The sequence below is a fragment of the Phaethon lepturus genome, unplaced genomic scaffold (genome assembly GCF_000687285.1).
Source record: "Phaethon lepturus isolate BGI_N335 unplaced genomic scaffold, ASM68728v1 Scaffold55223, whole genome shotgun sequence".
In the NCBI taxonomy this organism is placed as follows: Eukaryota; Metazoa; Chordata; class Aves; order Phaethontiformes; family Phaethontidae; genus Phaethon; species Phaethon lepturus.
Genome location: NW_010530879.1, coordinates 1,780 through 15,282, shown reverse-complemented (window position 1 = coordinate 15,282; position 13,503 = coordinate 1,780). Strand labels below are relative to the sequence as shown.

The window sequence follows — 13,503 nt, the reverse complement described above, 5'->3', positions numbered from 1 at the left end:
GGGGGGTTGCAGTCCCTGGCCAGGGAGGAGCCGGGTTCAGCGGGCTGGGCCCCTTTTGTTCCGTCTGGGTGTATGAAGCAGGCCGTAGACCGGGCGCTGCGTGCCTGTGGCACCAGTCAGGCCCGCGGTGCCCGGGCCCTTTGCTGGGTGGCCGTGGGGGAGGGTCCAGGGCCTCGTGATTGCAGGGGCAGGGGTGGTTCGGTTGCTGCTCAGCCGGCCTTGCCTTTTTTTCTTCCCAGGTTTCGAAGTGGGTAATGACGAGTCTCTTTTGTAACTCCTCTGCAGTACTTTACCAGCCAGAGCAAGCATGATGTTGTCTCTACCACGTAGTTTCCTGTTATAATCTGCCCCTTTCTCCCCTGTCCTCCCATTGGTTCTGTGTGTTAGGAAGTTGCACAGGCTCATTGCAGATCTGCAGAGCTGTGTCTTCTGAATGTATCTGAGAACCTGACATCCATGCTATATATATTTCAAAGAGGTATCTCAGCGTAGTTCTGTTCTGGTCCTATGCACTGAATCCTCTTAACAGTCGGGAACACATTTGGTGCGTTCTAGGAGTGCACCTTCCGGTTTAGTTTTATCCAGAAAAAATTTTCTACACTGCCAAGACTGCTCCATGACGCTACCAGAGCATGGTAGATGGGTACTATGAAGAGACTTGCTTCAAAAAGTGAAATCGCAATGTGAACTAGAATGTTAATGGTAGACTTAGCCTTTGTGGACCACGTTAAAATAAGAGGATTTGTACAATTTTTCCTTCTGTAAATGATCCAATGGAGTTCTGTGTTAGAGCAGTGGAGATAACTTGTGAAATGATGTTTAGAGTTTGTCTGAATGTGGAGTAGAATTACAGCTTTCATATAAATCTATTTTTACTTACCATATAGCACCCTGAATCTTTGTTTCCAAGGTTACTGAGATTAATAGAGTTATTGATTTTGAGTGGCTAGTTCTATTTTCATATATTCTAATGTTTCTTATTTGACCAAATCAACCTTTCAGTTAGCCACCACTACATGTCCTGGACATTGACTAATAGCAACTTGCAAATGACTGTTGTGGCATCATGGTGACATTTTGTTTAAGAAGCTTTTGTGAGTGGGTGTGTCCCTGAGTTTGTTTAGTGACAAGGGTAATTTACCTGAGAACGGTGTCATCCACGCCTACTGTCCCGAAGTCAAAGTTCTGTGGTCTGCTGTAAACAAAGATGAGATGCAATCCCACATCTGTTGTGATATCACAAAAATTGACAAAGCATTAATCTCCGAAATTTTGAGAATTAGATCTTAATGTTGAGTATTTTCCCATGTAGTAATAAAGATTAAACCTATTTTTGTTGCTATTGTGCTATGTGCAACTCAACTGAAACTAAGCTTCCAGTTTGATAATGTTGCCGGATTATTCTGCTGTTCTAGTTATAGTTTTGATCTCTGATCTCAGGCAAGATAGCAGAATGCTTCAGTGTGTCTCAGCTAACAAATATGTAAAGTCCCAGATATCCTTAATTTCTCCAAGTAAGAGAATAGCTGATACTTGTGTTCTTTTATTTAAGAACTTTTAACCCTGTGTACAGCAACAGTTAACTTGCAAAATGGGATTTAAGATGGAGCAGATGAACTGTGAAGCAAGGATCCACGCTCTCTGAATGTGGTGGGTTTCTATCACAGGTGCATAGGAGTGGGAGCAGCCATCACGCAAAATTACACTTTCTGCTCTAGCAGTTTTGGAAGTTTTAGTTTTTGTTGAACATCATTTTATTAGTGGTGCTAAGTTCAGATACTGCTCCCGATGGAGTACTGCTGTTAGTAGTGGTCGTTTCTGCCATTTTGGACCTGTATACCATTTTGAAGTGGCTTTGGTTTCCTTTGTCATATAAAAAGGATAGTTTGTGAATCTTTGTTCTAGGGATGATCATTATGGTAAAGAAGATTCTGTAGAAATCAAACCCCGAGTGACCTGTATCAGTATTCCTTACCCTGATAGATTTTTTTTAAATTTTATTTTTTTTCCCCTGAATATTGAGGCTTTTTTGCAGCAAAGTAAGCTGACTTTCTCTTAGCTTTACTTCACCGGGATACAAAACATTGGATAACAACACTGTGGGTTTTTGTGTTTGTTTTTGTTTGTGGTGGGATTTTTTACATTGCTTTCTCTGTTTTACCCCATCACAGTCTGTTTGAACTCTGTTAAACACAGTAACCCTGTTCCCATCTCTCCCCGCCTGAAAAAGGGTGTCCAAGTGTTTGTGGTAGCTCTCTATTAAAAATAATGTTTTTATCAGTTGCGTTCTCCTGATCTAGATGCAATAAACATAATTTGACATTTTCCTTTATGGTATTTTTGCAAACAAGCTAACAGTGAAATTAAAGCATGCCACATCTGTTGCTTTACTCTCATCTCCTGAGCCAGCTACCAGATCAGTGAAGGAAATCAAAGTGGTGTGGTATGATTTGCACTTGACAGACCTGCTGTTCACTGTTTCATCAGTTTATCATATTACGCATGCTCTTAAACTGATTAATAATTTGTTCAGCATTGTTTCCCTGGGCAATAGATAAGGCGATTGCTTTGGCCTGCAGATACCTAGGGAGAGAAGTCTTACTTGCTTTTTTTTGCATCATCTCAACCTCAGTGAACACATGAAGATAACTGAGAGGCTGAGTTCTTTCTGTGTGATTTTTCTTAAGTAACTTAAGCTGAAAGAACTAAGGCTTAAATTGACGTTTTGTCTGGAATCTGCAAAGTCTGGTGGTGGTGGTGGGATTACCTTCTCTTTAACGGTATACAAAAACTAATGTAGTCATTCAATTTAAAAATTTCATGCTGGACGGAATGCACTATCTTTCAACTCTTGGATGTTCTGGATGTATACAGTTGCTGCTTTTTTACTAGGGCATTATATTTTAAAGGAAGTACTGTAAAACTAACAGGGACTGGGTATTTCATAGAGATATTTCTGGAACCTTAGCTTGTATGTGCTGGCTTTGCAAGATTAACTGGTCTATTTCACATGACTCTTAACCTGCTAGGGTTTTTTCTTTAGAACTAAAATATGTCTGCAATGTGTCAAATCTTTCTTTTTTGTTTTCTGCTTACAGATGATATAATTAAACTGAACAAGAAAGAAGAGAGAAAACAGTATTCCCCCAAAATGAAAAGAGGGCTTCAGCAGAATCGAACTCGACAGTTCAGGACACCAAGCTCCAAGTGGGGAATCCAACAGCAGAAAGGTGTGTATGCCAAACGTAATTTGGATTGTCCAGTATTTTTTTTTTTTTTTGAGCTGAAATGTAGCCTAATGAAAATGTATGGATTGACATGGTCAATTCCGGTGTCTTTCAAATAGTATTATATGGAGGTTTGATTATAATTCAGTTCTTTGTGATCTGTGAGAAAGTCATTGATGTGTTTGGCCAACAGGGAACTTAGGTGCTTGATGGACTCTATTTGACTCAAGGATTGGCTTGCTTTCTGCTTTTTTTTTTAATTTATTTTAATTTTGGAAACTGTGTTGATAATTTGTTCCTTCTCAGGATGGATAGAAAGAGTGCTTATGCCAAAGCCTGTATATTAGGAAATGTGGAGGCCTTGCTAGAGCTCAGAGCTTTGTGCAAAAGAGCCAGCGTATTTATATTTGCTAGGTAGAATTCTCCTAGTAGGCCTCCCCAAAATAGCTGTTGCTGCAGACTTTAATGCTGCCTCTGGGATATATAAATGGATAGTGCAGAGCGTCTGAGTCGGCTTTTTTTGTTAAGACCTTGGGATGCAAAGGAAGCACCATGTCAGCCTTCTTAAGCCAACGTTTTTGCAGTGGAATACAAAAGTGGGGGGAAAAATCATGCAGGCAGGGAGCGAAGTGCACAATGACAGCTTTCCTGTAGAGTAACTGTTGGGATTTTTTTTTTTCCCCCATAAACAGGAGTCATATTCTAAAACCATTCTCAGGTTTTAGTCCAGCACATGACCAGCACCTACTTGAAGTATAGAACTGGTTTTACTTAGTGCTTAGTTTTGAAAAGTACCTTTTTAGCACTGGATTATCAAAATATGGAAAAATACTGTCCAGTCAGAAAGCTTACCACCCCAAGCCAAGCTAATGAAGAGTTTAAGTTAATACATGCAATTTCTTGTTCAGTAGCATTCATTTAAAACATACACATCTGCCTGGTGTACTCAGTGATCCCCATTTTATCTTTGTCATTGCTTAATATTTTTTGTAGCAGCAGCCCGTAGTTAGCATCTGAGACACAAAGGTCTTTGGGGATCAGTGGAATGTCGTTGTTGCTCAGGGCTCAGAGGAATTTTGCTTTTTATACAGGCCAACGTAGCAGTGTTGCTTTATTTGTGCATCTTTACTAAATTGGTGACAGTGCAGGAAAATATTTTACATCAGTCAGCCCAAGTGTAAGAATATTTATGTAGCTGAAAGAGTAAGTGAATTCAGGTTGTAGATTATCAAACATGTAGGCTTCTGTTTATGACTGCAATTGTCAGATGCAATTGTTTGTGATCCAAAGGACAAAAAAGAAACAAGTATTAGAATTTAGAATTTTAGGAGGAACTTGAGCTGCAAATACAAAACTAAATACAACTGTCTTTGCAGTTACTTTTCTGTCTTGGAATCTTCCCTCCTTGCCTGCCCTTGTTCTAGGAAAAAACAAAAATTTTTTTGCAAAACTGCCAGATTTATAGCTTGTTGAAACGTTGTGAATAGCTTTAACTGCTCCCTCATATACAGCTCCACACACTTTCTTCCGCTGAAAGCAAACCTCTTTTATATTGTTTTTTGAGCAGGAGGTATCATTAAACCGTTCTTCTGAGCATTCTAGTTATTAGTAGCTTATGACCAATAGAGTTATTGCTGCTCCATTGCCATTGAAGTTATTCTGATAAGTAGCAAATCCTCTGTTGTTTGTGGAGAGCTACATAAACCACAAATGATAAACAGCATTCAATTCCTTGTGGTTTTAGAAGTGGCTGCCAAACTCTCTGAAAAGTGAGGAACTTGAGCTGTGACTCTTTTCAGATTTTGAGGGGAGAAACAGAGAGAAGAACACTGTTCACTTAAATAAAAGTTGTCCTTGGTGATACACAGAATGCAACGGCACAAAACCCTGCGCAGCTTGAGCTAACTTTGAGGTTGTCCTTTATGTGAGCAGAGGTTGGTCCAGAGAGCTCATGAGGTCCCTTTCAGCCTAAGAAACCCTGTTTCTCAGCTTTTCTATTTGAAAAGAAGAGCATTGCTAACAATCCACAAAATGTGGGTATTTAGCAGTTTCTCCATGGCAAATTTATCTAAGCTGGGTTCTGATCGGTGGCTAACCTTATGTGATGGCTCCTGTCTTGTGAAGAAGCACAGATTTATTATTATTGATGCTATGAAGTCAGATATGTCAAAGCTAGTTATGTCTGTTGCTGTAGAGCTGACTCCTTAGTCTTAAATTTATCTCGTGGTCTGAGGTTCTAAAGAGGGTGATACTTGGGGATAAAACTGAAGCATGGTCTGTATTCATAGTGTGACGCTAAATGGCTCCAGACAGGGTTAACCAAACCCTTGTAACTGGAGATTTTCAGATGTTTATACTACAGACCTCAGACTTACAAGCCTTTTATATTCAAAGGCTGATTTCAATTCTCAGTTTCATCCAGACTGCCATGCAGACTTCTAATTGAAAACACTTTAAATGTGATGTAATTCATGTGCTGTTTAATATGGTTTTGTGGGCCAATTGCTTTTTTTTTTTTCCTGAAGTCATGTCTTGGGAACCACTGATCTAAATAAATAAGCTTTGAAGTTGCTTTTCTTTTCTTTAAATTAACCTGGTAATTTAAAGTTTGCTGAATAGGTGGGGAGCAGGTTTTTCTTTGTTTTGTTTTATTTGGTTTTGTGTTATTCAGCACTTGGTGAAGTTCCATTTCAGAGTATTTTGGTAGCTTTCTATGCCAGAATGACTCTTAAGTTGTCCCTGTTGACATGTCAAATAACAAATTTTCAAATGCAATGAACTAGAGCAAAACTGTGATCTGTATGAGAATCTGATTATTGTTGTGCTAGGGCTTGGGCCAGACCTGCTAAAATAACTGAGTGACCAAATTGTCTTCAAGTGTAGTGATAGCGTCTGCTCTAAGGCTTGAAGTGTGCAGCCAAATAACTTGCATTGCCTCCATAGCATCTTAAGGCAATAAGCTGTTTCTTTCAATAAGAATTGTTGAACTCTTCATGCTTGTTGCAGGTTATGGTAAAAACCGTTTGGGACGCAGAAAGAAGATAGCAGGGAAGAAGCGTTCTTATGGAGTTATAACTGGCTTGGCAGCCAAGAAATCAATGGGTTCACGCAAAGGAATTAGTCCTCTGAACAGACAGCCACTTAGTGAGAAGGTAATTAATGCAGCGCAAGTGGTTCATGTAAAAACAGATTAGAAAAATGAAACACAATGGTTTCAGAACAGTGCTACTGAAATATAAAATGGAGATATCTGGTGCAATCTTGTATTAAATTGGGGATGTGTTAGCTGAGTTCTTGTTTGTTTTGAGGGAGGCGGTTAATGACTAGGTTTGAAAGTTTAACATCTAATGGGGTTGCAAGTCATGAAAATTGAAGTACAGGAATATGTTCTGTGCAAGTATGGAAGTAGTTAACAAGAAAAACTCACTTATTAGGATTCTTGTCTTTGCATTGCTTTGTTACAAACCAATGATTCAGCTGACATGCAGGTGTTAACCATGTGCTTGTTAAAAAAAAATGGGAGTTTTTGCAAAATAATTAACTCCTTCAGTAGGCTTCCTTTTCTGCACTCTTCTAGTGCATTGTTGCCTGCTCCATCTCATTCAGTAGAACAGGGATTACTTTTGGATTTATGAAGAATAATAACGTTAAAGATGTGTGGAGCATGTATTTTGTCAGTTTAAGGAGATACAGTAATCAAAAAGGAACTGGATAACTCTGCTTCCCCACCCCCCCCCCCCCCCCCGGTGATGAGAGGAATATAGAATTCATACATAGAATAGTATAGAATGTATTTTCAGATCATACTAGACTGTGAAAGGTAGGCAAAGCCCTATGTATTCCATATGCAGTTTGTAAATGGAAATTGAAGGAAGTTGAAGGACAAGTGTGTATATACAGTATACATATATGGTATATATATATTTATTGTTTTTTAAGAATGCACAGCGGAATTACCCAGTTTTGAAAAAGAAGACAAACCTGCAAAGACAATCTGAAATGCAGAGAAAACAAGCTCCAGCCCTCAGGAGGCCTGCCCCACTAAACAGAAGGTAAAAGACCAAATCTGTTTTCTGAACTTTTCCTGACGACTTTCCATAATGTCTTGTTTGACAGGACTGAGTCCAGGAGAAGATGGTGGATAGCGTCTGCAGTAATACAGTCATGTGTATGAAGTTCAACAAATCTGGAAGCTGAGCGTGGGACAAACATGGTCTCGATACAAAGACAGATATTTATAACCATGTAGAACACTCAGGAAGTACCTCTGTGAGCACCTGGTATTCCATCTTCATTTAAATCATAGGCAGCCTATATGGAGATGGCCAATGTGGATTTTGGTAGCTTTGAAGTAACAGCCATGGTTTAGTGAACTTTCTAAATAAAATGCATTTGTGGAAGCTGGTGCCATCTTCAGTTTCCTGGAAGCTATTGCACATTTTATTTCTGCTGGAATTAACATGTCTGTTATGAACTGCATCTTAACTGGTCTTCGTGATGAAAATTTTCACTATGTGACTATTGTGGAAACCATAAACAAACTTCATACATATCAAGACTGCTCCATTTTTTTCATCTAATCAGCAATGTTTAAAGTGCTGGAGTATACTGAGTACTGAGCCAAGTAAAAAGCAGAATTGATAACCATACTGTCTTGTGATATAGGAGTGCTAGGCTTCTGTGTAACAGAAGTGATTTTTCCATTTATGACTAATGTGTTTTGTTCCAAGTAGATGAGAAGCTTATTGCAACTGAAACATTCAGCCTCAAAGAGGCAGCATTGCAGACGTCCTTAGGGATGTGTTGGGTACTTTCCTGACTTTCATCGTAGTGTCTCTAAGATGTTATCTGTGGAGCCTATGATAACTATATTTTAATAAATATTACAGGAATAACATGCCATCTGCTTTTGCCAGAATTGGAAACAAACTAAATCAGCAGAAAGACACTCGTCAAGCAACTTTCCTGTTTAGAAGGGGCCTGAAGGTAATAAAAATTACTGAAAACAATAACAATATTGTGCCACAGGTTCTAAGCTAACCTAGAATACCAATATTAATGAATCAATTTCAGATAGCAGATGAGTAGAAGCTTCATGTGGACTGGGAAATAGGCATGGGTTCTTCTAGGGAAATGTACTTGTCCTCTTCAGTTACTATAACCTGTTGAGTCTTCCTTCCTGTTCCAGCCTAGCTGGACTGTTCTGAGGGGCATGGAACTTGTCAGAGTGTTTGAGAGTAGTTACAAGCTATTAATTTTTCCTTTTAAAAGTAAATGTTAGAAAGCACTGGGCAGCTTTCAAAAATTGCCTTTGGGTGAAGGATAGAGCAGAAACATGTTTTAGAAACTGATCATGGGTTTTTTTGTGGGTGTTTTTTTTAAGTTATTTAGGGGTTATTTATTTTAATTATTATTTTAGTTACTTAAGGATTTTTTTTAATTGTTTTGAGTAAGACTGAGAGAATACAGAGTGTGCAGTGAATGATAGTGGTGTTCTCGGTTTTTCGTTTGTGCCCTCATTCTACATCTGCCATCGTCGTGACTGTAGGTAGTTGCTGTCTTCCATCCAGATGGATTGCAGAATTACAGACAGGATCATGAGGAAGAAAAACAAAACCAAATTCCTTTAAAACAGCAGTGGGACTTAGTGGCTTATTGGATATTATGTATGTTAACATAGATCAGATTAGGAACTAGCCAGGTTTTTCCTGCTGGCTACATTTTTGTGTATCTTAGTAAAGCGTATGTTTGCTGACATAGTCCTCCAAAATGTTTCCATCCCTTTATTGGTTAAGTTACTGTCATTGACAACTTTGTTTAAATGACTTTGGTGGTGTTGAAGTAATTTCTTTCAATGCCTTCAAAGGTAATCGGATAGTTATCTTTGAAGTCCCTCTGAAAGTACAACCCTGCTTGTGCAGAGTGTACAAAGAGCTTTAAACTTCTGGGTTTGAACTGCTGTATTTCTAGCTGCTACAATGGTAACTGAAACAGTATTCGAATCCAGTGTCTATTGATGTGTTTTCAGGTACAGGCCCAAGTGCAGTCAGCAGATGATCTTGATAATCAGACAGTAAAGAGAACTCGTCAGTAAGTATTTAATTTGGAAAACTTCAGCTTAGTTAATCATATGATTCTCGGTTTAGTCCTGGCTTCCTGGCTCTGATAACTGAAAGGCATGTCAACTCAGTGACATTGATCCTCCCCCTATTCTCAGTTATTTTGTAAATTATCTTCTAGTTTATCCAGGAAGAGTTTGTTTGCATAAGACGCTTGCAGGAATGAGGGGGAAGGTGGTAGCTTCAGAGGATCAGACTAATCTCTACCACTCATGAATACTGCATAGACTGGAAGGAAAAATTCAAATGTCAATGTTCTCCTGAACTCTTGATGTAATTTACATTTTATTTAATATTCCTATAAGCCTATGAAGCAGTTTGGAAATAAGCAAGGCAGGTCACAAGGTGGACACTTGGCTCTCCCCCCATGTATTCTTCTCATATCATTCTGTGCCTGCTAGGTTTTTTTTTTCAATCTGTTGATAACACAACAGGCTGAGTAAGCAGCGTATGCCACAGACCTGCAGGCTGTCACCTCTTAGATTTGCTGTGAGGACCCATTTTGGCCCCATCTGTGGCAAGGAAACAATGTTTTTAAAAAGTGAGCATTTCAGTCAGAGCTGTAGTTCTGGTACACCTTGCCTGTATGTGATCTAGCGCTCACCTGAATGGGTTTAGATAACGTAAAAGATACAAGAATCAATAGCCAAGCTTCTTGTAGATTGTTTGACTGCACATGGTCTTTGTACTGGCCTGTATTCTGAAAGCTTGTACATTCTTCACTAGTGACTGTTTTGGAAATGTATTTAAAGATACCCTGTCTGAAATTTCTGCAACGTTTTTGTAAGTGATTTCTGTGTTTTCAAATTAGATGGCGAACTTCCACCACAAGTGGAGGGATTCTGACTGTGTCCATTGATAACCCAGGAGCAATCATAACCCCAATGTGAGTTTTCAAAAAAATTTCTGAAATGTTCTTAACATAGCTGAAATTGCTGGTTTGAGCCATTTAGCAAGTTCCCTGCAGATAGTATTTCAGGTGACCTCAAGGTCACAGCTTCTTATGAAGACTTTTAAATCTGGCCCCTTTCTGAGTGTTTCTGAGCTGTTTGAATAATATCACAGCTGGATTTCACAAGACATCTCCAAGTTAGGAGCTTGATGTGTATAGAGTTGAAGAGCAGTGGGCTGGTAGATTTTCAGCTTGTCTGCTTCTACCAAATCAGACTGTTTTCCTCCTCTATCTGAATGAAAATGAATGAGCACCTAGTTGATGAGTGGCAATAGTTCCTCCCTGATTCATAAAGACACTGCTAGAGTTGTGCTTAAAGAAAGTATTGCTGTATTTGTCTTTGGGAAGTTGATTATACTGTTGTTTGATGAGATGTTCTATTTTAAAAATCTCTTGAGCAGCTTTTTTCATTATAGCATTTTATCTGTAAGGAAGACTGTACCAATTTTTATTTTTTCATACTTATGAGAATAATTAACTGCAAAGTATGCTTTTATCAGTAGTATTGAGAGAGAAAAGATAAGATCGCTTCCTGTTGGGACACTTGCTGTCTGGTAACAATAACAAATGCTACCCTTTTATAGTTCTGACTTCTACCTTCTTGAATTTGTGCCCTCCAGCTATTCAGACAGCAGAATCAAATGGCTTGATGAAAAATTCATACCTCTGTCAGCATTAAGGCTTTATTGTGTAAAACACATATTCACTGTGTCCTTTGTAACATTCTTCTTTCCCAGTTCCCAGAAATTACGATTAACTCGTACTCCTGTGCCACCATTTCTGATGAAGAGAGACCAGTCTGAAGAGAAGAAGATTCCCAAAGGGGTTCCATTGCAGTTTGATATTAATAGTGTTGGAAAACAGGTAAATAAAGTTTCTTTCCTTAACTGTGGAAGTAGTTTCAAGACAGATAAAAGTCAGTGAGCCAGGCACTTTCCTCCTAGATTCACTAGTGACAGAAAGAGGGAACTAGTGACTACTACTTGTTTCCACTTCCAGTTCTTCGACTAACTTGCTATGTAACTTCAAGCAAGCAACTAAACTCACTGTTCCTGTTCCTCTAGTTCATGTCTCGCATGCCCACGTGCTTTAAATGGGATTTAAAATGTTGAATATTTGTAAAAGCCTTCTGGTGTTCCTGCTGTGCTTGAATCAGCAACTGCATAATTCAGGGATGAGCTTCTTTCAGTTGTGTAACCTGTATGGAACTCCGACAGCTAAATTTATAAAGCAACTTTTGCTATGCATCTAGGAAAAAAAATATGTGATGACATAAAGGCTTGAAAAATGAGCAATTTTTCACAAGTTTCATGAAGACAGGCAATGTGGTACAGGAATCTTAGTGCTGTCTTTGAAGGAATTCTCACAGGGTGACAGTTAGGTGCTGTTCTTGTAATCAACTCCTTACTGCCAGCTATAGAAAACTACATGGGATCAGTGCATGAGTCTGGATTTGTTCCTTCTATGAATAAGCAGTATGTCAAAAATAGTCTACTACTATATTGTAAAATTAATTGAAGTTTTGGACTGCAGTCTACTGCCCCAACTGGATGGACTGGAAAGCAACCTGCGTTAACACAGTTAAAGTGCTGCATTTGTTGAAGTTGTGTATAATCTGTAAGGAAATGAGTGTGGTGAAAGTTCCCTTTTTCAGTCTGTCCACAGTTTAACTTAGGATATTTTGAGTAGACTTTCAGTCTTGACATTGTGTACCATGTGTTCTTAATGAATTCTGAGAAATGCTAGCTCTTTATGTATAGTCCAATCTGAATTTTTTTTTTTTTTTTTTTTTTAGTTTCTTAATGTAAGTGTGGTCAAGCGATGATACAGAATGAGGGAAAAATTATTCTTGTCTCCATTACTTTGATTAACCCGATATCTCTTATGTTTGTGGTGAAATGACTTTATTTTTTAGACAGGAATGACGTTGAATGAACGTTTTGGGATCCTGAAGGAACAAAGAACAGCGCTGTCTCAGAACAAAGGAAGCCGTTTTGTAACAGTGGGCTAACCTGACAGATGGACTTGAGCACTGATCCCACCTACCTAAGAAACTGAGATAAAAGTGGGCAGAAGAATACAGCATACGTCACTGAAATTCTCCAGACTTCTTGCTAAGATAGTGGCAGAGCTATCTATCTTTATTACTTTTACTTTGAACAGTAAAAGACATGATGCCCTGAGGGGGGAAAGTAGGTAAACTGATCTGCTGGAGTGGCACCATCACCTGGTTGGAAAAGATTCTGTTGCCCAGCTGATGACAACACCGATTTTTAGTTCACCTTGCAACCAAAACACAAACACAAATTTTAAAAGTTGGATTTTTTTTGTCGAGGAGTGTTCAGCATCTGTTCTTTGACCCCTCTGTTATGGTAGATTGTGTAAGTGTTTCATTACAAGCCCCATTTTAGGGTTTTTTAGGGACTGCGTATGAACTTTCCTTTGGACTGCAGTTTGGCACAGAGCCTCAGTCCATGAATACTTTGGTAGTGATGTAGCAGCATTTTTCATGGGAGCATTGGTTGTACTGCTTTGTGCTTTTGAAGTTCAATTTTTTTCCTTTCTTGAAAACTAAATGTTTTCCATCCTCACTTTTGCAAATAAAGCTGTTATCTGAGACCCAAAATATATAATTAGGATGGAGACTATTCTACTCTTATCCTTAAAAGTGGTCCAGATCATATTGGAGGAATACTGCACAGGCAGTATGAGAGTACCTTATATTACAAATAGCTCAAGTTCATCATCATCTTCTGTAAACGGAGTATGTCTGTCTCCTATTTTTTCTTAAACTTTTGCTTTCTATTTCTTTTTATAAGTTTTTTTCACAAACTTAATGCAATAACTTCACATTTTTGAATAATTTCATAGGAATAAATACAACAGTTCACAAGAAAGTCAGTGGTATGGTAGAGTTCCTTACCCTCCCAGACACAGGATTCTCATCTTGCATACCTTGTCCCAGAGGGTTTTCTCTGGCTCTTACAAATAACCGGAGGGAAGCAATCTAATGGCACTTCTTTGTATATACCAAAGAGAGGTAAGATGTGAAGCTGATCAGAAGTGGTCAGACACCTTGAAATTGGATTAAACTGGGGAATGTTGCTGGAAGAAAGCCCCTGATTTGCCAGCCTGTGTAAGGCATTAAGCAGGAGCATGTAGTCACTTACTTTAGGCTTAGCTTTGTGCATCAGAATCTGCAGGA

At 38.8% G+C, this 13,503-nt stretch overlaps 1 protein-coding gene across 1 annotated transcript; it reads left to right on the top strand.

Annotated features, from left to right (window-relative positions):
* Positions 1-616: 616 nt before the first annotated feature.
* FYTTD1 (forty-two-three domain containing 1) lies at positions 617-12,711 on the top strand. The gene is made up of 9 exons (XM_010284377.1): positions 617-635; positions 3,099-3,230; positions 6,234-6,379; positions 7,167-7,279; positions 8,117-8,213; positions 9,256-9,317; positions 10,158-10,232; positions 11,036-11,162; positions 12,214-12,711. The coding sequence occupies exons 1-9, from the start codon at positions 617-619 to the stop codon at positions 12,307-12,309; spliced, it is 867 nt and encodes a 288-aa protein (XP_010282679.1). The 3' UTR covers positions 12,310-12,711.
* Positions 12,712-13,503: the final 792 nt, after the last annotated feature.